This window comes from Melopsittacus undulatus, unplaced genomic scaffold (assembly GCF_012275295.1).
Source record: "Melopsittacus undulatus isolate bMelUnd1 unplaced genomic scaffold, bMelUnd1.mat.Z mat_scaffold_74_arrow_ctg1, whole genome shotgun sequence".
NCBI lineage: Eukaryota > Metazoa > Chordata > Aves > Psittaciformes > Psittaculidae > Melopsittacus > Melopsittacus undulatus.
In genome coordinates, this window is record NW_022994562.1 from 205007 (window position 1) to 230863 (window position 25857).

The following is a 25857-nucleotide window of genomic DNA, read 5'->3' on the forward strand; positions in this document are numbered from 1 at the left end:
CTCTTTCTCTCTCTTTCTCTCTCTTTCTCTCTCTTTCTCTCCCTTTCTCTCCCTCCTTCCCTCCTTCCCTCCTTTCCCTTCCTTCCCTCCTTTCCCTTCCTTCCCTCCTTTCCCTTCCTTCCCTCCTTTTCCTTCCTTCCTTTTCCTTCCTTCCTTTTCCTTCCTTCCTTCTCCTTCCTGGAAAGCAGCAGCTGGATGTGATAAGGCTTGAAGTAGCTGAAGGTACTATTGGATTGTGTTTTCCCAGTGAGGTTCAGGCCCTGATGCAGCTGACAGAAATGTGGCAGGCCTGGCCATTGAGCAGCTAATGCAGTGCCTGCCCTCGGCTGCCCGGCAGCAGAGAGGGGCACGAACGCTTGGCCCCTGCACCCAGAGCCGAAGAGCCAGGAGGGGATACTTCCTGATGTGTAGGCCTTCCCTTTGCACATGAAGGCAGCACAGGCAAGTGGGGTGCCAGGAGGAGCTGTGCTTCAGTGCCCATCACTTCTGAAGCAGCTCGAAGCCCTTCAGAGGCTGCCAGGATCTCTTTTTCAGGGGATATAACCAGCCTTGGATCCTGTGTATCCCCGACTCCGAAAGCCGAGGGGTCGACCTGGAGTCTGCGCTGGAGCTTTCTGCCAGAGGCTCCAGGTAAGCCCATTCTCCCCAGTGTGGTGCAGAGCACATTTCACATCTTGCCCAGTGCGCACTGCCCAAGGGCATGAACTATCTCCTGGTTCATTTGTTCAGAGGCTGTTGTTGCTCAGGGCCCCATCTGCAATTGTTCTTCCTTGGGTCACTGATGCAGTTTACAATCAGACTGTCCTGTGGGTTGTGCACGGGCCCTGTGGGGCTCCTGAAGGGTGAGTGGGTCCTGCTGAGCACTCCTGGACTCTCCAAACAATGCATCAGCTCATGGATGGCAATCAGGGAGTCTGGGTCGGTGCCATCTTGCCACCGGTGCACTGCTGTGGTAGTGATTGGCACTTGTTGTTCTTCTCCCTTCAGCAGCCCCAGCACAGAAGGATCCTGTGAGAGACCAGGCAAGGCAGAACTGCTGCATTTCCTCTGTCTCCAAGACAGCTCTACCAACAGCTCCTCAGTCACCTTTGGGCAGTGCCTGTCACAGGGGTTGGAGTAGCCTCAGTGCCTGTTGCTGACATTGAAATAGCTGTGCCACCTCTTGCTGAGGTAGCAGTTGTGGTGCCTGTTGTAGGGCTTGGAGTGGCTGCAGTGCCACATATCTTTTATTTGTATATGTGTGTCTGTATATTTCTGTGTGCCCTGTAATGTGATGAGGCAGTGGATTTTTCCTGGAAGCATCAGCCCAGCCCTGGATCTAGGGCTTTTCTTTAGGGTGTCTTAGAGCTGTCTGTGAAGGAGAAGGGGTATTGCAGCCCAGCAGAAATAATGGCAGAATCCCAGCCCCTCCAGCATGTCTTTGAAACCCTCCCACTGTCCCGCACAGCATTAATCAGTGTCTCTTGCAGGACTGGTCCAGGGACATGTGAATCAATAGGCAGGAGCAGGACTGCAGCAGAAGTAGCAAGAGCGCCTGGCAGAGTTGGACTAGGACTAGTAATTGGTAGTGAGGGTGCTAGTGTTTGGTCCAAGTGTGTGGTACGTGACTGTTTGTATGGTGTGAGAACCCTGTGTAAAACCACATTTGGGGTTCCCCAGTGTGTCTGGGATACTCTGCTATCAGGGCAGTAGAATCTCCATGAAGGTTTCATACAACTTTAGGATAATACTGGACAAGAATTGGGAAAAAAGAAACGAAAACAAAGAAACCCCAACAAAACCAAACCACAAAACCTAAGTCAATGAAGAAATAATCGAAGCTTTTGTGCAGTCTTTATAAAACAATCTGAACTCATTTGAGGTTGTCTGTTAAGAAGGAGGAAAAGAACTGTTAGAGCTGAACCCAGTGCAGTGACTGGGAGAAAACTCCAGGCACAAACTTGCCAACAAAGTTTTCAAGCTCACAAGCAGGTATTCTTCATTGTGGCGCCAGGAGACATGGGGGAGAGCTCCTCCTGCCGTTGTGTCCCCCTGTTGCTCCACAGGCCATCCTTACATAGTCGCTGGGCATACATACATAGTCATGAGGCTACGTGTGGATTATGTTGTTTTCCAGAACGTTCCCCGCATGCGTACAAAAATGTGGTGGTCTCTGAGGGTATTTACTTCTTCCAACAATCTTCATCACTTCTGGCAGAAGTTCTAATCCAGGTCCTGGAAGGATACCTGTCGGTAATAGTAAAATTGGGTATTACAGCACCTAAGGTGCCTGCCCCCTTCCAGCTGGGGGGGTAGAGTCTCATAAGCATTTTCTCCACATAACCAATACCATCCTTTCCCTTTAGGAATGGGCCACCACTGAACCAGATTACCATCTATATTAATAGTGTGGTTGCAATTTGAATGGTGACCCACATCTGTGGCATTTGAACAAGCGTGATCTCCTGCCCTGGTTCCTGGTGTAATACATCTTTGTGCACAGGTGTGATATTTATTACCTGGATTAGGATTAACTATTCCAAATGTTAACCTTTCGTTTGAATACAAATTGCTAGTGTTCACCCACAGATTTGTCCATGAAACAGTGTTAGGAATTGGAACTCCAGTTCATGGGAGTTCCAGGCTTTCTCCTGATTTAGGCAACTGTGCACACACCCAACAGCCACTACGATTAAAAACTTCAGTACCATTTTGCATTAATTTCAGGTATAAATTCTGGTCCCAAGCTTGTGCACCAGTTATCATACGAGTCCAAATTACGACCGACGCAAGTTCATACGTAATGGTCCTGAAGGTTCCATCTGCCACATCTCTGGTTCTGGTGCTTTCTTTATTCTTGAATACTGTATCCGAGCAGGTTGTTCCTTTATCTTCCCTGCTGTAAAGGTGGTCAGTGATATCTGGTACGTTCCGCTCCACTTCTCCTGTAGAGGATCTCCTGAAAAATTCTTAACATAAACCCAGTCTCCAGATCTGAAAGGGTGAATGGGATAATCCAAACCTCTTGCTCTTGTCCCTGCTACTCTCTTATTTATCTCCTCCAATTGTTTTCCCAGATTGATCAAGAACTCACAGAGATGGCTCTCTCCGACTTCCTGAAGACTTTCTGCCTTAAACTGGGACTGTTATGGTCTTCCATATAAAATCTCAAATGGGCTAACCTCTTCTTTTGACCGAGGTTTAGTTTGAATTCTTAATAGAGCCAGTGGTCACCTTGGTACCAATAGAATTTCATTTCCTGACATATTCCTAATTTGTTGTTTGATCAGATGGTTCATCTTTTCTACGTGCTCACTGGCCCGAGGCCTGTATGGAACATGTACTTGCCAATCAAGTTCCCCCTGATCCCGGAGGGATGGGAAGGAGAATGGAAAGAGTGTAACTCCCAGGGGCTGAGGTAAGTCAAGTAACTAAGGTATAACACAAATCACTGCTGCTACCACCAATAATAATAATGATAAGGGAAATAACAAGGGAAGAGAATACAGCTGCTCGTGAGGATCAGTGTTTACAGATATGTAAAGGGTGGGTGTCAGAATGATGGTTTTTTTTCAGTGATATCCAGGGATAGGACAAGGGGCAATGGATGTAAACTGGAGCATAGGAGGTTCCATGTGAACGTCAGGAAGAACTCGTTTACTGTGAGAGTGACAGAGCACTGGAAGAGGTTGCCCAGGGGGGTTGTGGAGTCTCCTCCACTGGAGATATTCAAGGCCCGCCTGGACAAGTTCCTGTGTGATGTACTCTAGGTTACCCTGCTCTTGCAGGGGGTTGGACTAGATGATCTTTTGAGGTCCCTTCCAACCCTTGGGATTCTGTGATTCTGTGGAAAATGAAGATCTGCCCCTTTGCTTCCAGTGCCCAGAGGGGATGTGCTGGCAGTCGGCACGGAGGTCTCGATCCCATCAGAGCTGTAGAGTCTGACAGTACCTGCATGGCAGAGAGCAGAGGCTCTCGTAAGGGATGCACTGGCTGCCCTGTTTAAAAATCAAAGCCCTGGCTTGGGTTCCAGCCCAGGAGAGCCTCTGCACAGCTGTTGTTTGACAAAACTCCCAGTGTTTTTGGCCAAAGACTTTCAGGTACAAATGCAGTCAAATAGTTGACTAAGCAAAAGACAATCCAGTGGTCCATTCTTGAGCAGAGCAACGATTGCTTTGGGGTTTTGCTTGAGTTCAGACAGTTGTGGCTGTGGCATGGTTGTAATGGGCCTGTGAAGGCACCTGCTTGGGGCAGGTAAAGCCACATTCATCTTTGCTTTTATTTCTTGGTACCTGCTTCAGTTTGGAAGCTCGTTGCACAGCAGGGCTTGTGCCTGCAGCCTGCCCAGCACCTCTGAGCACAGCGTGCGTGCTGCAGGGAGCTGCCCCAGCTGCCTGTCAGCGGCAAGAGATGGGCCTGTCCCTCCAGTGCTTCCCAAGTGATAAATAACCCAAGCTGCTCCTTTCACAGCTTCTGAAGAGCCTGTGGGGCTTCGTAGGTGCTGGGGTTGTGGCCGGTGCTCCTGTGGGCTCAGGTTGAAAGGCAGGTCACGGGCTGGGCTTGTCCCCTCCCTGTGTCTCCTGGTCTGATCTTTCTCTCCCTTGCTTCAAATCACAGACCCACGTGCCAGTGTTTGAAGGTGCCCCGGAGGAGAAGTAGTAGCCCTGCTGTGGATGACCAGCTTGCTGCAAAGGCAGGAGCCCAGGAGCCCAGTCCTGCTGCAAATGGAGCTGCCAGGGGATGTCTGAAGCTGCAGCTGCCAACCAAGCTGTCATGGAGCAGGTAAAGCACGTGAGGGCTGTTGTTTGTCTTGCTCAGGAGAAGGTGGAGGGAAGGAGCGCTTGTGGCAGCTGGTGTGGTCCTTGGAGCTGACCATGGGAGGATCTTGCTGGGCTGTGGGTGCTCGGGTGTAAGCATGGTTTGAAATGTGTGTGATGGCAGGAAGTAAAGAGCTGCCATGTGCTCAGGCTCTGAAGGAAGCTCTGTATCTTGGGGAAGGAGAGGAGGAGCCTGTACTCCCTAGGCTGTGGTGTGTCTTGGTGCTGGGTGGCCTGGAGAAGGCCCCGGCAGGAGGGAGAGAAGAGCTGGGTGTGAGGGAAGAGAGGCTGAGCCCTGCTCTGGCTGCGTGACTTTGACTAAGCCCTGGTCCTGCAGTGTGGGGGTACTGTAGGATGTTTCTGTCCTCAGTATCGTGGAGACTTTGATGGTTTTTAGCTGCCAGTGGAGACATGAGGCCAAGGCAGTTAGGATTAAGGCAGTGTCAGCCCCAGGAATGACTGTTGAACCATTCTGTAGCTGCTGCACAGTTATCAGTGCCCCTGACATCTGTCCCCTTTCCTGTTTAACCTGAGATATGGTGCCAGTACCTTGCTGAATTGGGCCCGAACCTCCATCCTGAATGCGCCCATCTTTCTGTGCCCTGTCTCCTGGCAGTCACAGCCTCGGTTGCTGCCCTGCTCGTGTCAGAGATTGCCCCTGAACTGTGAGTAACTTCTTGAATGTTCTGAAATTTGCAGCAAGGCAGCTGCTGGGTTAAATGGTTTCACAGTGTGAAGGGAGCAGAAGAGCAAGGAGGCATTACACTTGTTGGGCCCAAGTTACTTCTGTTTTGTTTTAAAAAGTGATGGAAGGAAAACAGTTCCTCAGTTCAGATTTGACTGCACTGACGTCAGGGTCTCCAAACTGGGGTATTTGAAATGCTGTCTGGATTTAGGAAAGGAGGAGAGAAGCCTTTGCTTGAGCTCTCCAGTTTTCACCTGGATTCGTGGCTGGACATGATGCGGGACATGTTTTGGAGTGTTTCCACAGGCTGGCTGCCTGGAGAGACAGTTAGTACTCGGGGCTCATCTCCTCCCTGGCTGGTTTGTAAACCCCCAGATGCTGAGTGTTGGTTTCAAAGTGAGGGCTCCACATTCCCCACCAAGCAGACGTGAGGATTTGCTTTGCCTGTGGCCGAGAGTCTCATGGGAAGGTTTTGTTTCTGGCAAAGGCTGTGCTGAAAACGTGTGAGGCTCCTGGCAGCTGAGATGCCCCAGGAAGCTGGGTGGCCTTGGCTGGTGCGTGTGCCCGTGTGCGCAGGCTGAATGGGTACAAAGTGATGGATGGGTGCTCAGCAGGGACAGCAAGAGGGGTCACCCCAAAGGCAGCCTGGCCATGGGCCTGGTGTGAGTGAGCTCCTTCTGGGCCAGCGAAGTAGGAATTAAATGGTTGCTTTGTAGTCAGTGTGGAAGCTTTTTTCTTTACTCCTGCAGCAGGGAAATGATTGGCTCATGTGCAGTGTATAAACCAATTTATCTGCCGCTCACGGAGCGTGAACAACTGGTGCTGTAAGGTGCACTTTAATGGTGCTGCAGCCCTTCAGTGCGGGGCAGACATTGAAGGCGTAGGGGGGCTGCAGGGGTCTGCAAGGCTGTAACTTTAGCAAGGCTCTGCAGTGGCCGTGAAAGCCAGCAGAGGAGAGACAAGGCGGCCGACAGTGATAGCGAGAGAGCTGAAGGCAGGAAGCAGCAGGGTCTCCACTCCAGCCTGGAGCTGGAGAAATCCCAGAGCCACAAGTGGTGGTGGCCTTGGTGTGGAAGTGGTGCGGGAGGGTGAGCACGTTCTTTCCGGGGGGTGTGGACCTCTCCTATTGTGACATAGAGGGAGCTGCTGCTGCTCAATGCACTGAGGCAGGAGCAGGCTTGAGCTACTGTCAGGCTCTGAGCTCTGCTTCGTGGAGGCGCTGGTGAAACCCTGCCCTAGCTGGCAAAGCCAGAGCGTTGAGGAGAGGGGCTGGGCAGCCCAGGTGCCAGCCCTGTCCATTGGTGCCCAGGTTCCCCTGGCTGTTGGCAGCCCAGCAGCAGTTCCCTGCTGTGCTGGTGGGCAGCATCCCCACCGAGGCGGCTCCTGTCCCTCCAGCTGCCCACAGGTGCCGAGCAGCGCGAGGGCATTCGGGAGCCAAGGCCCTGCAGGGAGGAATCCTCCAGGAGAAGCGTGAATCACCCGTGCTGAGGTAGCGTCTGGCCCTGGGCAGGGAGGAGGCAGCTCCGTTGGCAGCAGGGATGGGGCAGTTGTGTGATAGCCGCAGGATTTAAACACCCCTGGGCTAAGAGCAGGGCTGGGCAGGTAGAAGGGCTTGAAGGGGCTGTGGAACTGCCGTGCGGCTTGCAGCGATGGTAGAGACTTGGAGCTAGGCTGTAGGTCCTGCAGCAAAGGGAGCCTTGTCTGTGTGAGGTGGGGAGCAGGGAGCCCCGGGGTGGTGGGCTGGAGGGGTGCTGTGTCCTGGGTGCTGGTTTGTGCTGCCCCTGCAGGGAGATGTGCCCGATTGCTCCATTGTGCTCCTTTCCTGCTGGTCTGGGAGGCTGGTCCCTGCGGGCTCTGGGGCTGTGGAAGAGCCTTGCTCCAGGGCTCAGGGGAAGCTGCTGGGCTGGCCGGGCTGTGCAGGTTGGAAGCCCTCTGGAAATAAGCGCTGTGGGGGTGACAACAGGATTCGTTTCAAGTGAAGTGAAATCACAGTTTGGAGAATTGGGACGAATGAGGCAGTTAAGAGCCGGTAATAAACCCTGAAATCAGATGAATGTTGGATCATCCCCATGAGGTTTCTCCCCTGACAAGCAGTTCTTTCCAGCTTTAAAGGCCAGTTCTTGCTGCAGCAGGTCCTCCTGAGCAGAGGCAGTGCAGAGCTCTGGTGTTTGTTGCAAGAACAAAAGGAACCGGTAGCCTTGTTTCCTGAAGCTGCCAAGGGCCCAGCACCACAAACACCATTTGTGCCGTGCTGTAGCTGTCTTGGGCGTAAAGGCATGAAGTGATTGCCTTGCGTGCAGGGTGTGGGGGAGAGTCGAGGGGCAGGGAATGGCCATCTTTGCCTAGATGCTGTCTTGCTGTGTAGAGCAAGTGCACACAACAGAGGTGCTGTGGAACACAGGGAAGCAGGAGGGAATATCCTCCTGGATTTTCCTTAGATTTGAGCTAATTGCTCCTGTGCCTTTGATGGTTTCCTACTTCTTTCCTGCTGTGGCAGCCTGGAATGCCTGTAGGGAGCCTCGAGGTTGGGTGTTACCAAGTGACAATGAGGGCATCCTTCTGCATGGAGAAGTGCTCTTGGGCAGTGGGGTGGTTTCCTGCCTGGAAGGCGCCGTTTTTGCCAGCTAATCTTTGTAACTTCAAGCAGGCAAAGTAGCCTTGAGAAACTCTGGTTCTTAACCAGAGTCTTGAGCTCTGTGCTGAGTTAGTTAGAAACATCAGCAGGCTCCTTGCAGAAAGGGTGAGAAGTGCCAGCAGCCCCTGGTGTGTCTCCGTGGCTGGTGGGACTGCACCCAGAGCAAAAGGCTGTTTTGGCTCAGGGGCTGTCTGTTGTGGGGTTTTACGTCTATGAATGGCGCCTAAATGTGGTCTAATGATGAGTGAGGGTGGGGAGGCCCTCCCTGTGTTCTGCGCTTAGGAAGGATGCCAGAGGCTGGAGACATGTCTGTGTCCTTTGGGTGTGCCAGGAATGGCGAGGCCCTGGCACAGATTGCCCAGAGAAGCTGTGGCTGCCCCATCCCTGGCAGTGTTCAAGGCCAGGTCGGATGGGCCTTGGAGCAAGCTGCTCTAGTGGAAGATGTCTGTGGCCCTGGCAGGGGGTTGGGAGTGGGTGAGTTTTAAGGGCCCTTCCCTAAGGTTGTGGGTTCCAGGCTTCCATGGGTGCAGGGTTTTAAGGTTCTGGGGTTGTGGATTGTCCAAATGTTGCTTCTTCCAGGTGAGCTCTGCGACATGGCCAGTGGCAAGACCCCCCGGCCCATGAGGTCCTCCAGAAGGGCGGATGGATTCCAGAGCAGAGTGGTAGCATCTCGTAATCCCAAGCTGGTCAGAGAGGCAGAAGAGTCTCTCAGCAGCAAGCAAAGGCTGGCAAGGCCTCGGGAGATGAGGCGGCCCCGGACTGCCCAGCTTCAGGACATGGGTGAAGTCTGCCATCAAAAGGTAGCCTTTCCCTGGCCTTTTCCTTGCTGTTTGACGTGCTATTTGAAGAGGGCACGTGCTTGTGGCTGACTTGCCTCCAGCTCACCCAAGCAGCTTGGTGATTAGGTCCTGTTGTCATTTCCGACTGGTGGTGGTGGAGTTCTTTCTGCTGGGGGAAAGGCAAAACGTGTGTTTGCAGTGAGCCATTGAAGTCCTGATCTGCAGGAAGCCAATGGAACCTGTGCTGCAGTTGGTGGGTTTTGCTGGAGTTGAGCTACCATCGCTAAAGCTACTGGGGGTAGGGCTGGGGCAGGACACAAGGGCAGGAGCTGCTGTTTCTCACCCTGCTGTTCAAAGAGCCACCTCTGGCTTTGGTGTAGTCAACTGCCACGTGCTTGGGGTCACAGGACTCCCTCAATGGTGGCAGTAGTGGCCTTTGAAGGTTGAGGGCCTGTGGCAATTACTTAAGCTGTAAGAAACCCAATTGCGTCAATGCATGAATGGGTTGGAAGAAGGCGTGGGAGCCTTCCAGGGTGTTTGAGTTTTCAGGCTGCTGGATAGCCGGGGAATCGCCCTGGGCAGAGGAGAGTGGATGCGCTTTCCCTGGATCAGTGCTCTCTTAGATGGATGTTTAAAGCTGCTTTTCTTGCAGGACTGCTCAGTGTAACAGCCAGTCCAGGTGGGTGGACGACTGAGGTAGGCTGTTGAGCAGAAAGTTGCCAGCAAGTGAGCTGTAGCACATCAGTTCAGGGTTGCCCCAGACAGCACACGAGGTGGGAACACGTAAGACGGGCGCCCAAATAACTGGCAGTGCTACAGCTTCTGGCCTCAGCCTGACCGTGGCTTTTGTGGGGCAGCAGGAGACCTGCCTGTGTGTCTCGAGTGGCAGCAGTGCAGCTGGGAGAGGGGAGACCAAGCAGGGAGGAATTATCTCCAAGTAAAGCCTCTGCTGAGTCAGCATTTGTTCTTTGTGTGTACTTTTCAGAGCTGCTTCTGCAGTGCTGTTAACTAAACCAGCAGTAATAGAATACAGTGAAGCAGCAACTTAAAGCTCCTGGGGAGAGGGGATACGAATTGCAGCCTAGCTCAAGTTGCCCAGTAATGCTGGGGAAAGAGCTGAACTTCATCCCCATCCAGCATTCACCTCATTTATCTGTTTCCCAACTGCCCTGTTACTTTCTTGTTGGCCTTTCCTCCCTGGTACTGGTGTCTTCCGCCTGGTTTCTTGGCTCTCCATCAAAAAAAGATATGTGGGATGTGTGGGACTCAGTGTCGCTGTCCCAGAGGGAAGTTCACCCGCAACTTGTTTCCTGTGGAGGCTCATGGAAACTGCTGGGTTTTGCTTGCTCCCCGAGTGCTGGTGGCTGTTCCAGCAAGTGTCTGGAGTTGAATGAGCAGCTTAGCAGAGGGCTCTGCTGGAGGTGAGCGCTGCTTTGCCTGTTGGAGAAGGCAACCTGAAGAAAGAGCCTCCAAAAGAGCTTCTTAGCTTGAGGCTGCTCAACATGGTCCAGAACCCTTTGCTGAGCTGAGAGCAGAGGTGGGTGAGCTGCCATCTCCTAGCGTGAGCTGGGCAGATGTAGTCACCAAGAGACTGTATTTACTGGAGATGAGTGTGGGATCTTCCTTCGTTAATCTTTCTCCCAGCAGCTGAAGCTCTCTCTGCTCTGTCTTGCATCTGCAGTTCTCAGCCGTTGAGCGGGACCAGAGGTCGTTCCAGCCTTTCCCATCCGAGGTGGTGTTTGAGAACTACATTCCCCACCAGTTCTACATAGCGTCGCTAGCTCTGAGGAACAAAGACAGGGTAAGTGCTGGGCTGTGGAGGTTGAGCACTGGGCTGGAGGAGGAGAGCAGTGGAATTCACATGGTGTGCAGCAGAGCAAGTTCCCTGCTGCAGTGCAGCGCATGCAGAATAAAATGTCTCACCAGCGTTATTCTGCAAGATGGGGGAAATGTTCCCATGCTGGGGATTCTGGTTTTGGCCATGCACTGGTGGTATCTACCCAAAGGAGCTCTTTGAGCCAGCATGCTTCCCCTTGAAAGCCCTGGACTGATGGGATTGTCGAGGGCTGTGCAGTTCTTGCCTGCTGTCATGCTTTACCTCGAGTGTGCACCGTGTCCCGGTGGCTCTTTGGTCAGTCTTGGTTTCTGGCAGGCCATGTTTTCCTCTCTCAGCCTGTTCAGCCACCTGTGTGCAAGTGCCTGTCAAAGCACAGGGAAGAGCAGTGGAAAGAGGCTAGCTTAGCAGGAGCAGTTAAAGGGGATTCAAGTCCAGCCTTGTGTGTTCCGTGCGTGTACCTTCAGAGCTTAAAAGTGTTTTGGGAAGGTGGTAAGGAGGCTGTCACGTGGCCTGTCCTGGTCCCTTCTCAAGTTTCCCCAAGTGACAAAATCATAGTTGTGTGTCTTTCGTGCAGGTTCCTCGTCTGCTGAACGTCATCCTGGGGAACTCTCCTTACTTTGAGTTGATCAGCCCGAGTGATGAGGACTATAAGGTAGCCCCGGGCACGTCTTCAACCTACCGCATCCTTTTCCGACCTGATGAGAACAAGGTGAGAGTGGAAGTCCCGAGAGATGATGCCTTGAGGGGAAGGTGAACCTGCAGGGCTGGATTCCAAAGCAGGCATCTGGTGTGGGTTTTGAAGAAGTGTCCTGGGTTCAGTGGGGTTGCACTGGATCTAGACCTGGGGGAGACTCTTTGCTGGTGCTGAAGGTTGTGCTCCCATAGGTTGGAGGCTCTTGCCTCTTTCAGGCTCTTTTGTTCTTCAGTGGTGGAATATTTAATGGAATGTCCGTTGGCTTGAGGGCTGAGAGTCTGCTGCCTGTGCATGGCCTTTTACTCATCTTGTGTTTGCTGCTTAAATGTAGTTGAATAGTCTGTCCTATCCTCAAGCAGCATGCCTCTAGAAAATTAAAGAGGATCTGCCCCATGGTCCCTGGCTGCCCCTGCTTGTGAAATAATCTGTAATGAAAGGCCATGAAGGTAAAAAGTGCGAGTACATTATCGAATGCTACTGTGAGAGTCACAGAAACCAGCAGCAGTTCTTCTGGCACAGGCATGGTGCTAAAGGCACTGTGCTGAGCTTGTTTCTTTCCCTGCAGGATTATTTTGAGGAGCTTATCATCATCACAGAGAGGGAGAAGTTCTTTGTGCCTATCCGAGCCATAGGTGCCCGAGCCAGCCTGGACTTCCCTGAGCAGCTGAACTTCTCTGAGTGTCCAGTCAGGTTCAGCACCCAGAAGACTCTGCTGGTGCGCAACGTGGGGAAGCGGGAGGCTTGCTACAGCATCACCACTCTGAGGTAAAGGAGCTCATCTCTTGTGCAAAACGCTGTTATGTGCTCATGGAGTTGTAAACAGTGAGAAAAAGGAGGCAGAGCATCTGAGGTGCTGGACATGGGCAGGACACGTGGGGTTTGCCATTGCTTACGGTGTTTTGAGAAAGCTCTGCAAGCAAGTTTTACAGTGCAGTGATGTCTCCAAGGCAGCATCTTGCAGATCTGATGCTGTTGGATTGGAAGAGCCAAGGTAGGAAGGCAGCTGGAGTGCTGCAGAAGGTGCTGTGTGGCAGAGGACAGCTCGAGGGGCTCAGGTCACGGAGCCCAAAGGCAGCATCAAGAAATGGGCAAGCAATGAGCTGGTGAGAGGCACTGAAGAGTTGCTCAGCAGCTGTGTCTATATTAGCAAGCAGAGATCATAGATGAAAGCAATTGCTCTGGAGGCCCTGGCAATAAGAGTGTGTGGTCCAGGGCCTTTGTTTTCCTGTGGGCTTGGTCTGGTGCCTGGGACCAAATATGCCTAAGCAGAATGAGCTCTGAAGTGGAGAGGAGCAGGTGGTGGCTTCAGAAGTGGACTACCGGAAAGCCAAGGAGGGCACAGGTGAAAGATGCTCCAAGTGCCTGGTGCATTTGCAAAGGGTTGGGGGCCTTTTCTCCTGGAGCTGTCTCTCTCCCACATTTCCTGGAGAGGGCTCAAGTAGCTGAGTAGCTGGTTTGCACCCTTGTGGTCACAAATAACCTTCTGAAATGGTTCCATACCACTAGGACCCAAGTACACCCGGTCTCTGGAGGCCACAAGTTCACGGTAGTCTGGTGGTCCCGTTATCAAATGCCTGAGGTGAACTGTGTTGCAGACAGCCTGTCCTGTTCCTGTTGGTCTCAGAAGCCAGTCACTGGTTTTCCAGTTTGCTGCACCGGAGAGGGGAATGTGTTTGTGACACTGCATCCGCAAGGCAGGCGGTTCAGTTGGCTGGGAGTTGAGAGTTGCTTGGTCCCAGAGGTCTCAGCGCAGGAGCTGAGGTTAAGAACGCACCAAAGACCTGCTGCGTCTCAGTTGGTGCACCTGAGCTGCTTCAGTTTCTTCTCCAGGAAATGGGATTCAGAAGACTTTCAACTTGTCTCCTGTGAAACACGAGGGTCTGAGAGGAGCTTCTGCCAAAGGCTGGCAAGGCTGTTTAAGCAGGCTTCTAGGGTGCTCTTTAAGCAGGCTGCTGCTTTTCCCTGTGGAGCTCGATGGGCAGGAACTTGTAAATCACTGTACAGTTTCCTTCTGGGATTTCCAGGCCTAGTTGTCACCACCACAATAAGTACCCAGTGAAGTCTAGCATCTATTTGCAATGCACTTGCCAACTACTCTATTGGGTGACAGAGCATGTGTTGAGAGCTCCTTGACAAGGGTTTTAAGAGTTCCTGAACTTCAGCAATGAACTATTTCAGTCCCGATTTGCAATAAAGAAATGGGAAGCATTACAAAAGTTTAAGTGAGCTACACAAAAACCGTAGAATTGTGAGTAACTGGATGGCAGAGGTGAAGAGCTGAGAACTGTGTGCAGAGGATGGGGGGCTGAGGTCATGTTATACCACGGGATCCTCTGCAGGGTTCTTCTGCATGGGATTCTTCAGCAGGGAGAGTCACCCGCTCTGTTTCTGATCCTGGATGCTCTGGTTTTCTTGTACCGCCTGTGGTTTGCTTGCTCCTTGCTTGCACAAGAGAGCTGAAGTGAACTAGACTGCAAAGTTAACGGAGGGCCCAGATCTCTCTCTTTGTGTTGCAGCCCTTTCTCTGTGGATCCCTCCATTGGGACTCTTGGCGTTGGAGAAGCGATGCAAGTCACGGTGGAATTTCACCCACCAAAGACGGGTGTTTATACAAGTCCCATGATTGTTCACTATGACACAGGTAAGTGCTTGGTGCACCCTCGGTGTGTCCTTCCAAAGAGAGCAGTGTCTGCCATCATCGTCTGATGGCTTCATTGTCCTGTTGAATCCCTTCTGCAAGACTCCTTCACGCTGGGTAGAGCAAAGCTTCCATGCTGGCTGCCAGATATTGCTGTGCTGGAATATTTCAGCCTGTAACAAGGCAGCAGATCTTCCTAAGCACAGTGCACAGGGGGCGATGGGGAATATTCTGGGTGCTCTGTTGGGGAAGAAGGCATAGCAAGGAGCCTGATTGAAAAGGAGATGGCTTTTAACGTGCGAGAGAGCTGTCTGAAGAGCCTGCAACTTGTCCCATAGAGCTCTCCTGACTGGTCATTGCTTTTCATCCCGATGTGTTGTGTTACAGTTCCTGGCAAGGCCTTTGAGGTAGAGACCCTCTTCTTGTGATGTGATGCACGGGTACAGTGGGTGCTCTGCCGAGAGCTGGGCCATGCATCTTGTGACTGTGAGGAGCAGTAAGTGTGACAGCAGTAGCCATTAGGGTGCTCTGAACTTCGCTGTAGCCTGGGAGTGATTCTGTAGAAACCCCCTTGTGAGCAGCAGTTATTTAATGTGAGGCTTAGGAAGAAGCTGCTGCTAGGGCTGGAGTCAGTAATGTGAGGGTGTAATGATGTCTGAAGGTGGGTGGTGAACAGGACCTTGCAGAAACCCTTGGGGATGGCTGTGCTGCTGTGCGTGTTGCTCTGATGCTGGAAGTCTCCAGCTTTCCAGCGGACACTTACTCTAGTGAAGGGACTCACTTCTCCAGTGGTGAAGTGGTAACAGCAGCACGTTTGACAAGGGAGAATGTGCTGGCAGTGGTGAGGCACTTGGCTGTGAGAGCAGCAGGAGCAAAAGAAGGAGTTAGCAGATGGATCCGAGGGCCCCATAGCACCCTGTTGAGTGCAGAGCTCAGCACAGAAGCTGCTCTGTACTTGCCATTGTTCTTTCTGCCCTTGTCCATTTAATTTCAAATGCTCCCGCTTGGTTTCTGAGATGAGAGCTATGGCCAATATTTGAGGAGCAGGAGATGAGGATGACACGAGAGTGGGGGCATCTCCTGCCTGCAGGAGAGCCTGGGCAAGCCATGACTGAGGTGGGCTCCTCAGCGTCACTGAGTGACTTGGATGTAGAATTCCCTGTGACCTGAGTGGGATGGCAGCCCAAAGGGCACCTGGGCACATCTGCAAAGTCTCACTGTAAATGCTGTCACCTTGGGGATAAATCTCAACGAACACCCCCCAAAATAAGGTGCCTAAGGTGGTGCCAGGACATCCTCATGCCATCTCATGTGCAGCTGTCAGGATACGATAAATGTCCTGATGTGGGGAACTGCTGATGCAGCTCAGAACTGCAGCTCTTTCTCCTGTTGCCTGCAGGTTGCCCTGTTCCTTGTACTTCCATCAGCAAGTGAGATGAGCCAAGACTTTGCCTTTGCTTTGTTCCAGGTGAAGATGTTCACAAAAGCCTCTGTGGAACAGCTGTAAATGCTGACATCAGGCTGGACAAGAGCTCCTTGACAGTTGAGAAGACTTCCCTCACGCTGTCAAAGCAAAGTTCCCTGGTCATCCACAACCAGAGTGGCATCACGGCCCACTTCCAGTGGAAGCGTTTTGTTGATGAGGAAGAGGAGGAGCGGCAGAAGCTGAGGTTTGTTTGAGAGATTCCTCCCAGCAAGATAGATGCCCCAGGGGAAAACTAACACACAGCCTCAGAGGGCTCTTGGGGCTTTTGAAGGGATTAGGGCAGACAGAGCCATGCACAGCGTGGAGCTTAACCCTTGCCATTCCAGTCCCACCCGTGCTACAGCTGAGGATGATGTTTTGGGGAGAGAAGGTTGATTGCAATCACTGGCTTGCCTCAGAGGGCAAATTCACGTTTGGGAGCCACAAACTATTGAGTTCAGAGCTGCGTGCACTGCGGAGGGTCCATGAGGCTGAGGCAGGTGTCAGCACTCGGTACCTGGGACTGCACTGAGCAGTAGCACTGAAGAGCTGCAGGTGGCACAACTCTTACGATACTCAAGCAGTTTGTTCTTTGCTAAGGTGTCAGGCTCCTTTTCCAGCCACACGCAGGATACAGTGCTCGGTTGGCCCAGAAGGTGGAGGCCGTCCTGCTGTAGGCTGGGGAATTGCCTTCCAGTGTCCTGGTTTCTGGCCCAAGGAGGTGTTTCTGGCCTTGCTCCTCGGCTGGGCAGATGTGGAGGGGGAGGGCTGTGCAGGGAAGGGAGGGCAGCCAGGACTTGGAAGTGCTTTTGGGCTTCAGCAACCTGTGTCCTGGTGGTGAGAGATGGGGCAGGTTCTTCCAAGGGTGCCTCTGGTGAAGCTTTGAAATTGCCATTTCAGGCAGCAGAGAAACACTGACAGCCTGGGGGGATGAACTGGAAATGAGACTTAAAAGCTTCTGTGACTTGGGGAATCCTTGTGCAACTTTTCAGGCTCCCAGTAAGGAGCAGCCACTGTGCAGCACTGCTCCCCTCTCATCTCCCACTTGTGATCTCTAACCACTAGAATGATTTCTGCTGCAACCAGCAATAAAGGCAGAGGTTAACTGCATTGCAGCTCTGCAGAGGAGGCCAAAATGAGGGAAAAGATGAGGTGGTTTGAGTCTCAGCATAGGGTTTGCATTCAGAGATGCTGGTCCTGACTTCTTTCCTGGGTGATGCTGGGCAAAGTCCCTTCCTCTCTTGGCACCTCTGTTTTCATGCACAGAAACACATTTGTGTCACTGAAGTGGTGGGATGCTAAACCCATTGGTTTGCTTTGGAAGTGCACCGGGATCCTCTGGCGCAAGGCAGTGCAGATACTGTCTCCTCATCCCTGTTGGGTGCAAAAGGGAAGGGGAAAAGTGTGCTGCTGGTAACGTGCAGCTGAAACCTGGTTGCTTCTCCCCTCCCAGTGCAGGAGGCTTTTTCTTGAGGGCTGCCAGCTTTAAGAAACCTCTGATGAGCTTGTCAGTGAGGAGTTAAACTCGCTGCTGTGCTGGGAATAATGGGATCCATGGGGGAGCCTGTGTCTCAGGGTCAGCCCCGTGCTGAGCTGCTGCTCTTCCTCACCAAGTGCTTTGCTGCTCGTGCACGGACACGACAGGCTCTGCAAATCTGCTGCTTCTTCAATGATCTGCTTGGTTCGTCTCTCCCATGGCACAGGCTGCAGAGGCAGGAAGAGGACAAGCTGGTTGATGTTCCTAAGGAGCACGGGGTGGTCCCCCCTCTCAGAGAACACCCTTCCCTTCCTGTCTGCACCTCCCAGAGCCAGGGGACAGAGGTGCAGGGAGACTCCACGCCTTTCTGCAGTGATATTTTCACCATTGTGCCCATGGTAAGTGATGGCTGAGAACCTTCCTTCCTGCTCCTCGTCCTTCTCCTCTCTGAATGAGGTCCCTTGGCAGATCCCACGTCAGCTGCTCCATGTGCCAAGAGAGGAGACTTCAGGTTTCTGGTGAGGCTGGGGGCACTTGTTGCAGAAAGCATTTCTGAGCAGCAGCAAGAGCCGACCCCAGGCTGGGCTCTGCTGCAAGGGCTGTGAGTGAAGGGCACTTCATGAGTGTCCTCACAGTGTTCAGAGGTATCAGTTATTCTCTGTAAGGACACATTTCCATGTAGCGCATGGGGGTGAAGAAAGGCCACTGGTGCACTGTTAGTTCACATCCTGACCTGCAGAATGAAATGATCTCCTGTGGAAAGGAGTCCAAATTGAGCCCAAGTTTAATCGGGGGGACAGCAATCCATTCCTAAAACCTGGATGTATACCACATCTGAGTGTCCCTTCCAGTGTCATCTGTGAGCCTGGACACGAGGCTGGCAGGTTTAAACAAGCTTTTTGAGTTCTACTGCAGATAGGTAGAGAAAACTGCTCACTTTCCTGGTGATGCAAGCAAACCCCCCATGTCCTTCAATCAGCCAGAGCCGTTGTTGTGGGTATTCACATGGTCTGAGCTGAAGAATGGCTGCTGTCTGAGCAGTGCAACATCCCTTCTCATCTTGGAGTGAAGCCTGGAATAATCCCAACCTCTTCTTTCTTTTCCAGTGGGTGAAACTAGTTTATGTTTTGATTTTGTTTTTGAGGAAGGGGCTGCTGTTCTCTTCTTGCTTGCTCCTGCAGCACATGTAAGGCTGAGAGCCACCAGTGCCAGCACAAGTGCGGTCTCACAGCACTGTAGCTGGCAGCAGCACGATGTGAGCAAGAGACTGTGTCAGAGCAGCAGGGATATTGGGGAGAGTGGGAGCTGCTGAGCTGAGCCTTCAGAGCATCCTGTGGTGTGTGAGCTGGTTCTGGAGTGTGCCCCAGGGCTCCTGCTTCATTCCAGTTGCTGTGTCTCCACAATGAGCTTAAGCTGCTCTTGAGCTCCTGAGGTGCATTAAGGGGAGGTCTGGAATTGTGGCTGAGTCCTGTCCACATCAAGATGTGATGATGCAGAGACGTGAAGTGTAGCTTGGCCCCAAGCTGTGAGTGGAAACCTTTCCTAAATGGCCGTGTTCCTGTTACACGGTTTGCTGTAGGGCTGAATCAAAGCAGGCTCCTACAGGAGTCTCTCCCCTGCTGTCTTGTGCAGCGTTATCAGTCTCTTGATTTCCATGAATTCCATTCTTTATGGAACAGTCCTTTTCCCATGGAGAGTCTTGCTGGTGTCTGCGTTCCCCCTGATATGTGTGTGTCTTTCCTCCAACTGACAGTATTTTCCCCTCTTTTACACATGTAGAATGTGCAGATCCCCTGCCACTGACTTCCAGACCGTGTTGTCTGTTGATGGCCCTGTAACTTTGAGCTTGGACCAACCCCCTTCTTGCACTGCTCTTGAATGTGCTGGGGAGGCCCCCCCAGAGGTGGGACCTTGCTGCCTTGGACGTCCTGGCCAGAAGCAGCTGCTCTCTTGTTGGCACCAATTGCCTGTGGTTTGTGGGAGCACCCTCTAGAAATCATCAACCCCTGGTGACAAGTGACTGGAGGAAGTGATTGCTTGCAGAGGTTAGGAAGCTGGTGGAGGGACAGTGGTGTTGGAAGTGCTTTGTGGGCAGGATGGCTTTGCAGGGCTTGTGCAGAAGCTTTGCTAAGTGGAGCATCAGCTGCCTGTATTTCAGGTGTTGCTGTCTGCAGAAGCTGCATCAGGTCACTTCAGCATGTCTAGGGTTAAGTACTGGCTGCAGATCAGACCAGGACAGAGGAGGCAGTGCTTTGGGACTTGCCATGTGAGGGGGAACATTTGGAGCAGCTTCCAGGCCCATGGGGAAGGAGCTGTTGTGCAGGATATGGAAGTGCTGCTGTTGTTGATCCAGAGGCTGGGCCAGCAGGTAGCGGTGTTGTTTGTTCCTGCAAATGTCCACCTGAGCTGGGAGCCAAGCTGGTCCCCATCCAAACGAGAGGATCCTGCAGAGCCCTTCAGGTTTTGGCAGAGGCCCCATTTCCAGTGGGAGCTGAGAGTTGAGTCATTTGTGGATAGAGGCAGATGTTGGCTTTAGCACTGCCTTTCTCCTGAGTGCCCTGAACTAAGAGGATGCTCTCTGGATGTCATGACGGTGCTGCCTCTGCCAGCTCTGTCTTTGGGTATTGTTTGCTGTGAGCACTGGCTTGGTTTCTGTGGCTCACCTTCCACCTCTGCAAAGCAAAGCAAGTGGCTTGGGCAGCCCCAGCTGGTGGTGGGCAGCTGTTGAAGGCCAGCTTCTTCTTCGGCAGCCTGGGGGGGGTCTCACAGATTGTCACCATTTAGGGGCTGAGGAAGGAGCAATAGGATCTGTGTGTAATTAGCGTTGGCTCTCGCCCAGGGATCACTTGTGTAGCTGTGAGTCGTGGTGTGCCATCCCCTCCTGGGTGCCATTGCTTTCTGGTGCAGCAAAGCCAGGGTCCGAGAGCTGAGGGGTTTGTGCTGTGTCACCAGGCAGCCACCGTCTGTGTTTTAGGGCACCTGCCGTCACAGCCTGAGCCTGCTGTGAAGCCAGGAGTGTTGCAGTGTCCTGTTGAGAGCACTGCAGAGCTTTATTGCTGTCCTGGGTAGCATCCGTGGTAGTTCTCTATACTCTGCCTCAGCTGCCATCCTCTAGAGAACCTGCTCTCGTGGGCAGAACGCTGGCTCCTGAGGTGTCCCGAGGCTCATCCGCATGTGTCACCAGTGTGCAAGGCTGGGGGATGAAGCACATCCTTTTATCCAGCAGTTCTTTTTGCTGGGGAGTAGCAGGCATGTGAAGAACCTCTTCAACAGCCTATTGTAATTTCCCGAGAGAAATAGTGTTCTGCTTTTGTGGTCTGCCCTAGAGCAGTAATGAAGGGAGAAGTGCCGAAGGGTTTCCCAGTATAGGTCTGTCTTTCAAGAATGTGGTTTGGCCATGGAATAGTAGGATAAAGTGTAACTGATGATGTCTCCTGGCCTTCCGTCATCGGAAGTAAACGCTCTGGCTTACAGCTTCCCTGCCGATCCAGGGAATGTCTCTGTGGAGAGACTGCCAAAAGTTTCCATGCCAATACACTGAATCCTGCTGGATGGTGATTTCCTGTCAGGAGCTCAGGAGACCTGAGTCTGCTAAGTGCTGGGTCAGTTCTCTTGGGATGCAGGCTATGAATGCAAGGCTCCAGTGGGGGTGCTGTATCAGGATTGTTCCTGAGAGCTGTGCTGATCCCTAGAAAAGGAGAGGCTTTAGTGCTAGCCCATAAGCTTGTTCCTCAGGTGCCTTAGAGAAGTGTAATCTGGCTGTGCCTTGGGACCCAGCAGCACCTTGGATGTATGGAGATGTGTCCCTTGTGATGATCGTGGTGCCTCACTGGATGGCTTCCTGGTGCTTGGTGGCCAGCAAGGCATCATCCCTGGCAAGGGGGTGTGTGCTGCACCCTCCTCTGATTAGCTTGTAACGGAAGCAATGGCACGTGCCCAAAGCTCTAAGCTCCCTCCTGCACTAGTTAAAGAGTGTGTACAGAATGATGGCAGCAGTCAGTGTGGTCTCGGTATGGAGCAAATCATGCCCCCAGGGCCTTGGGCACTCGCAGTAACCCTGCTGGGCTCTCCTTTGCACTCCTCAGTGTTTGAGATGCACCTCTACAGTGTTCTCCAGGTTCTTGCTGAAGCTGTACTTTTTGGTGCAGTGGCAGCTCAGCGTTGTGATGTTGAGTTTGGGCTATGTGGGGCCGGGATCAACTGCAGAGTCAGACAGATGCCTTGAGGCCCTGAGCCAGCTCCAGCTGCCCTGGCTAGAGGAATGGGGATGCAGGAATGGGAGGAGGCTGGGGCAGCAAGGGCTTTGTGTCATGGGCAGTGTCTCCTGTCCCACATGGGGACTTTGTGCAGGTTTTGAGAAGAATCCAAGTGACTTTACTCTTTCAGACTTTTGCAGTTACTGGCGGTTGGTGTTTGAAAGGGTTCTTCTCTGCCTGTCCTTGCCTGTGTTCTCCTGACTCAGAGCAGGTTGTGCATCAGGGAACTACTTGCAGCTGCAGGCCAATAACTTCCCATGTTGTAGCTCTTTAATTTTTGTGGGGCTGTCCTCTAAGCTGTCAGTGCTGTGTCAGTGGCAGAACCGTAGCTAGTAAATACTGATGCTGCAGGAGTGCTGGAGGCTCCAGTCAGTTCAAGGCTCTTCTGGACAAATTCCTGAGAATAGCCAAGAGCAGAGTGGAATCAGAGCCTGGCTGTGCTGATAGAAAAATGACTCTGTTCTTTTTATCTGCTTCCGTCTACTCAATATTGAATTCCTGTAGAGCGTTATTACGGTTGCCAGAGGTGTAGCTACTTACGTCAAGTGTATTTGTAATGCTAGGGGCTGAAGGGCTGTACGAGGTGCCTTTGCTTCAGGCAGTTGGAGGAAGTGAGAGCCTATAGAAACCAGGGGTGCCTGCTGAAATGTGTGACGAGGCTTCCTGGGCCTGAGCACCAGTGCCAGGATCCTGTGGGAGAGCAGCAGAGAGAGAAGACCCTGAGGAAGCAGCAGACAGTTGCAGAAACTGGTTGCGTGGCCCAGACTTAAATCCCTGAGCCATAGCTCAGTCTCTTCTGAGGGTAACAAAAGCCCCTTCCGGGTGCCAGTAAAGGCGAGGGACTTTGGAAGGTGTTTCTGCAGCTGCTTCCAAGCTCTCCTCTAAATTCTGTTGACAAGTGTTGCTTGCTCCTTGCTCTTTGCTGATGCTCTAAATAAAGGCTTACAGGGCTGTAGTGGCAACAAGAATGTGCTGTTTGAAGATAAATGGTTTGCTGTCACTTCTGTTTCAGGAGGGAGATATCTTGCCAAATTCTTCACTTGAAATCAAGGTGATCTTTAAGCCCAAAGAAGCCAGAGTCTACCAAGAGGCAGCCTACTGTGACATCTCAGGTACAGCTCCTTCCTCCTGCTCCTGTTCCCACAGAGGAGGTACAAACACTCTTCCAGCCCACTGGGATCTCGTGTAGCTCTGGAGGGCTCAAGAGGACAGTGCTGGCACATGCTGCTGTCCCTGCGGTTCCCAGTGGTCTCCTGTCCGAGGCCAGGGCTCAGGATGCCTGGCTCTGGCTTCCTGACCCCAGAAGAGACAAAGCAGTGAAGGAATAAGCTTTCCTGCCATGGGTTTGCCAGCATTTGCAACACACACAGCTTTAATGAAGGAGCACCAGGAGCCTGTAGACCATTTACCTCCAAGATGAGTCTTGGTTGCGTGGCTCTCTCCTCCTCCTGGTGCTGCTCGCCTTGTGTGCAGAGTAGAATGGGATGGCAGTGAGATCTCGTCCAGAATTTGAGCCGGGATTCAGGCTTCAGTGGCTGAGAGCAGCTTTCAGACTGAAGATCTTGTGCTCTGTCATCTCTAGCAAATCTAAGGGAAAGAAGCCACCCTGGAGTTTGGCTGTAAGCCTTGAGGTGTCGGTTGCCTTTGCACCAAGGGATGTGTACGTTAGCAGTATATGTCTGACTTATATGATCTGCTCAGTGAGAGGGCTGGTTTTCCAGGGCTGGAGGGATGAGACAAGGGGTGATGGGTTTGAGCTTAAACAGGGGAGATTTAGTTTAGATATCCAGAAGGAATTGTTTGCTGTGAGAGTGGTGAGGCACTGGAACAGGCTGCCCAAGGAAGTTGCTCTGTCCCTGGCAATGTTCAAGTTCAGGCTGGATGGGACTTGGAGCAGCCTGGTCTAGTGGAAGGTGTCCCTGTCCATGGCAAGGGGCTGGAAGTGGATGATCTTGAGGTCCTTTCCAACGCAAACCATTCTGTGGTTCTTTGAGACACCATCCCAGGGGGTTGGTTAGAAATGAGAAACCAGCCCCAAGGCTGATCTCCTGAGGGACGAGATGGGTCCCGTATCTTCTCCTGGAGCATCTGGAGGTGGTTCCATGCAGGCCAGGGACTGGCAGCAGCACTGAGACAACCTGGAAAGTGCCGGGTAGCAGAAGGAATTGCGCTCACAGAGATTTCCCTCCACAGGCTGTGAGACCAGGCTGCCCCTGTGCATCAGCGGGGAAGGCGTCGGGCCCCAGGTGGAACTCAGCTGCGACCAGCTGAGCATCAGGAAGGTGTTTGTTGGCTCAAGCCACAGCTACGGGGTGAGCAGGACGGGTGGCAGGGCATGGGGTGGATCCGGATGGCTTGTGGGCAGCAGTGAGCCTGGTGGAGGTGTGGGATGGGTCTGAATCAAGTTGGTGGTGCTGAGCAGGTCCTTGCCACTGCAGGTCAAGTGGAGTGTTCTGTGTCAGGGGAATAAGGCCAGAGTGGCTCTGTTTGTGTGAAGTTATCCCTGCTTTGCATGAAAAAGCCCTGAGGCAGAACTTGTCCTGTTGTATTTGGCAGCAGCGCTCAGCATCTTCTGCCTTTTACAGATGTTAATTGCTAAAGTAGAAAAGAAGTGAGCCTTCAGTAAGTAAAGAGGATTCTTCATGTATTTCCATGTTGCTTTCTTGCTGCTGCTGCAGGTGCTCCTGCGCAACAGAGGAGTTCCTGAGGCTCCCTTCAGCATGGTGTATCCGGAGAGATCTCTGGACTCCTGCTACGAGGTGGCTCTGCGTGGGGAGGCCTCAGGCATCAGCTACCTCCTGGACACCACCGAGATCGACTGTGGGCTGCAGGTACTGCACGCTACTCTTGTCAGAGCTCCTTGTCTCCAGCCATGACCGGTGGGCTGCTGCCCCCCCGGGTCGAGGGCTCTGCCCCCTTCCCAGCTGCTCTGCTGGCTCTGTGGCTCGGAAGTCCAGCGTTTGGGTGATAGCTCCAAGCTGGTGTTTAATGGCCATCTCCAGCCCAGCCCAAAGCTGGGAACCCCTCCTCTTGGAGGGAACTAACGCTGCCTCCTGGGGCAGGCAGGATCCCAGTGGTGATCTCCAGAGGGATGTGTCCCTCAGATGTCCGTCTGCTGATGGGCTCCTAAAGCCAGAGGTGCAAGGAGGTGCTCTCTTTTAATGCTCCTGATTCATCGGCCAAGGAGGCAGCTGACTTGGGCTTCCAGTCACTGTAGCTGGATAGAATGTCCCAGAATAACCCTCACTGTACTTCTTTCCAGTTACAACCCCCACAGCTGTTTCCAGCTGTTGGCCGTGTGTGTGTTGCCCTGTTTGTCTCCCTTTTGGCTTGTATTTTGCCCACAAATACTTGTGTGCAGGTGCCTTTTCTCCTGAAATGCCTCAGTGTCTCCTCCTGTGTTTCAGCTCGCTGTTGGGTGACACCTTCAAGTGCAGAGGGCTTGTGTCCCCTACTTGGTTTCTTCCTGATCTTTCCATGGTTGTAATTGCACCTCTGCCACAAATACCTGTCCCTGTGTAGGGCTCAGAGGTACCCTGCAGTCGCGGGTTGTCCGGGTTAACCCAGAGAGCCCAGTGCCCATCTCTCCTGTGCACTCCCTGCTTCTGGGCTGTGTTCCTTTGCTTTCGACCCAATGGAAGAGGAATGAAATTGTGAGCAGCAAACGTGTGCCTGTAACTTCCTGCTCTTCTGTCCTCTCCTCAGGTGTTTAACAAAGTCTCGGAAGCAGCAGTGACACTGCAGAACAGTGGGAAGCTGGGATTTGCCTTTGTGGTGCTGAGCCCCGGCACAGGCACTGCAGCCAGCCCTCTGCCTGGCGTGCCCCTGGTCGTGCCCAGCATGGTGAGTAGCACAAGGGCTTCACCCGGCCTGTGTCAGGCTGCCCAGGAGAGAGTTTTGGGGGAAAATAGGGGGAATGAGCACACAACCCCCGTCCAAAACCAGGCAGGAGAGATGGGGCTGTGAGCGATTGCTGCAGAGGCAGAGGAGGTGCATCGAGCACAATCCTAATGGAGCCCCTGACTGGCCTTGGCCGCCACTGCCTCTGCTGTCCTACAGCAACCAGCAGTGGGAGGCACGAGTGGTTGCGGGAGCTCTTTGGAGCTGAGTGCTGAGCTCTCTGGTTGTGCCATCACTGGAGCATCACTCCATCCCAGTTGTCATCCTGCCTGGGTGTCTTAGAGCTGGAGCAGTGTTCCTGCCTTGGTGCCCTTTTGCAATGGGAAGAGGAAGCAAAGGGCCGAGTGGCTTCCACCTTCCTCAGTGCTTGTCCGCCTGAGGGATGACACGCTGATGTCCTCTCCTGCAAGCTGCTGCCAGGAGCTGCTGGCCCTGCTGGAAGCGCAGGCCCTTCGGTGCTCTTCCAGAGCAGCTGGTGAAAGAGCTTGTTGTGCCTGGCTCTGGCTAGCAGAGGGTAAACCCTGTCAGCAGAAGAGCTGTGCTCATGCTGAGCAGAGGGCAGCCTTGCGAGGCCTCTGAAGGACATACTGCATCTTGGTGTAGGAGACTCGGGCATTTGGGTACAAGAAAGCTGGAGGTGGTGATGTCTGATGTTTCCTTATGTATGAGAAGCTGTCTTGTGTCCTCAGCGTGTC

At 52.8% G+C, this 25857-nt stretch overlaps 1 protein-coding gene across 1 annotated transcript; it reads left to right on the top strand.

Annotated features, from left to right (window-relative positions):
- Positions 1–8709: 8709 nt before the first annotated feature.
- Positions 8710–24684, top strand: LOC117438863 (hydrocephalus-inducing protein homolog). Its single transcript, XM_034074250.1, has 11 exons — positions 8710–8916; positions 10577–10696; positions 11307–11441; positions 11992–12191; positions 13943–14067; positions 15533–15734; positions 17233–17404; positions 22275–22374; positions 23456–23574; positions 23941–24093; positions 24670–24684. Exons 1-11 carry the CDS (start codon positions 8710–8712, stop codon positions 24682–24684), a joined length of 1548 nt encoding a protein of 515 aa, XP_033930141.1.
- Positions 24685–25857: the final 1173 nt, after the last annotated feature.

Bases quoted from the DNA above. Each gene is read 5' to 3' on its own strand.
- LOC117438863 (XM_034074250.1), top strand. From the start codon at position 8,710: ATGGCCAGTGGCAAGACCCCCCGGCCCATGAGGTCCTCCAGAAGGGCG. The intron at 22,375-23,455 runs GTACAGCTCCTT...TTCCCTCCACAG, and splicing joins AGCCTACTGTGACATCTCAG to GCTGTGAGACCAGGCTGCCC. The intron at 23,575-23,940 runs GTGAGCAGGACG...CTGCTGCTGCAG, and splicing joins GCTCAAGCCACAGCTACGGG to GTGCTCCTGCGCAACAGAGG.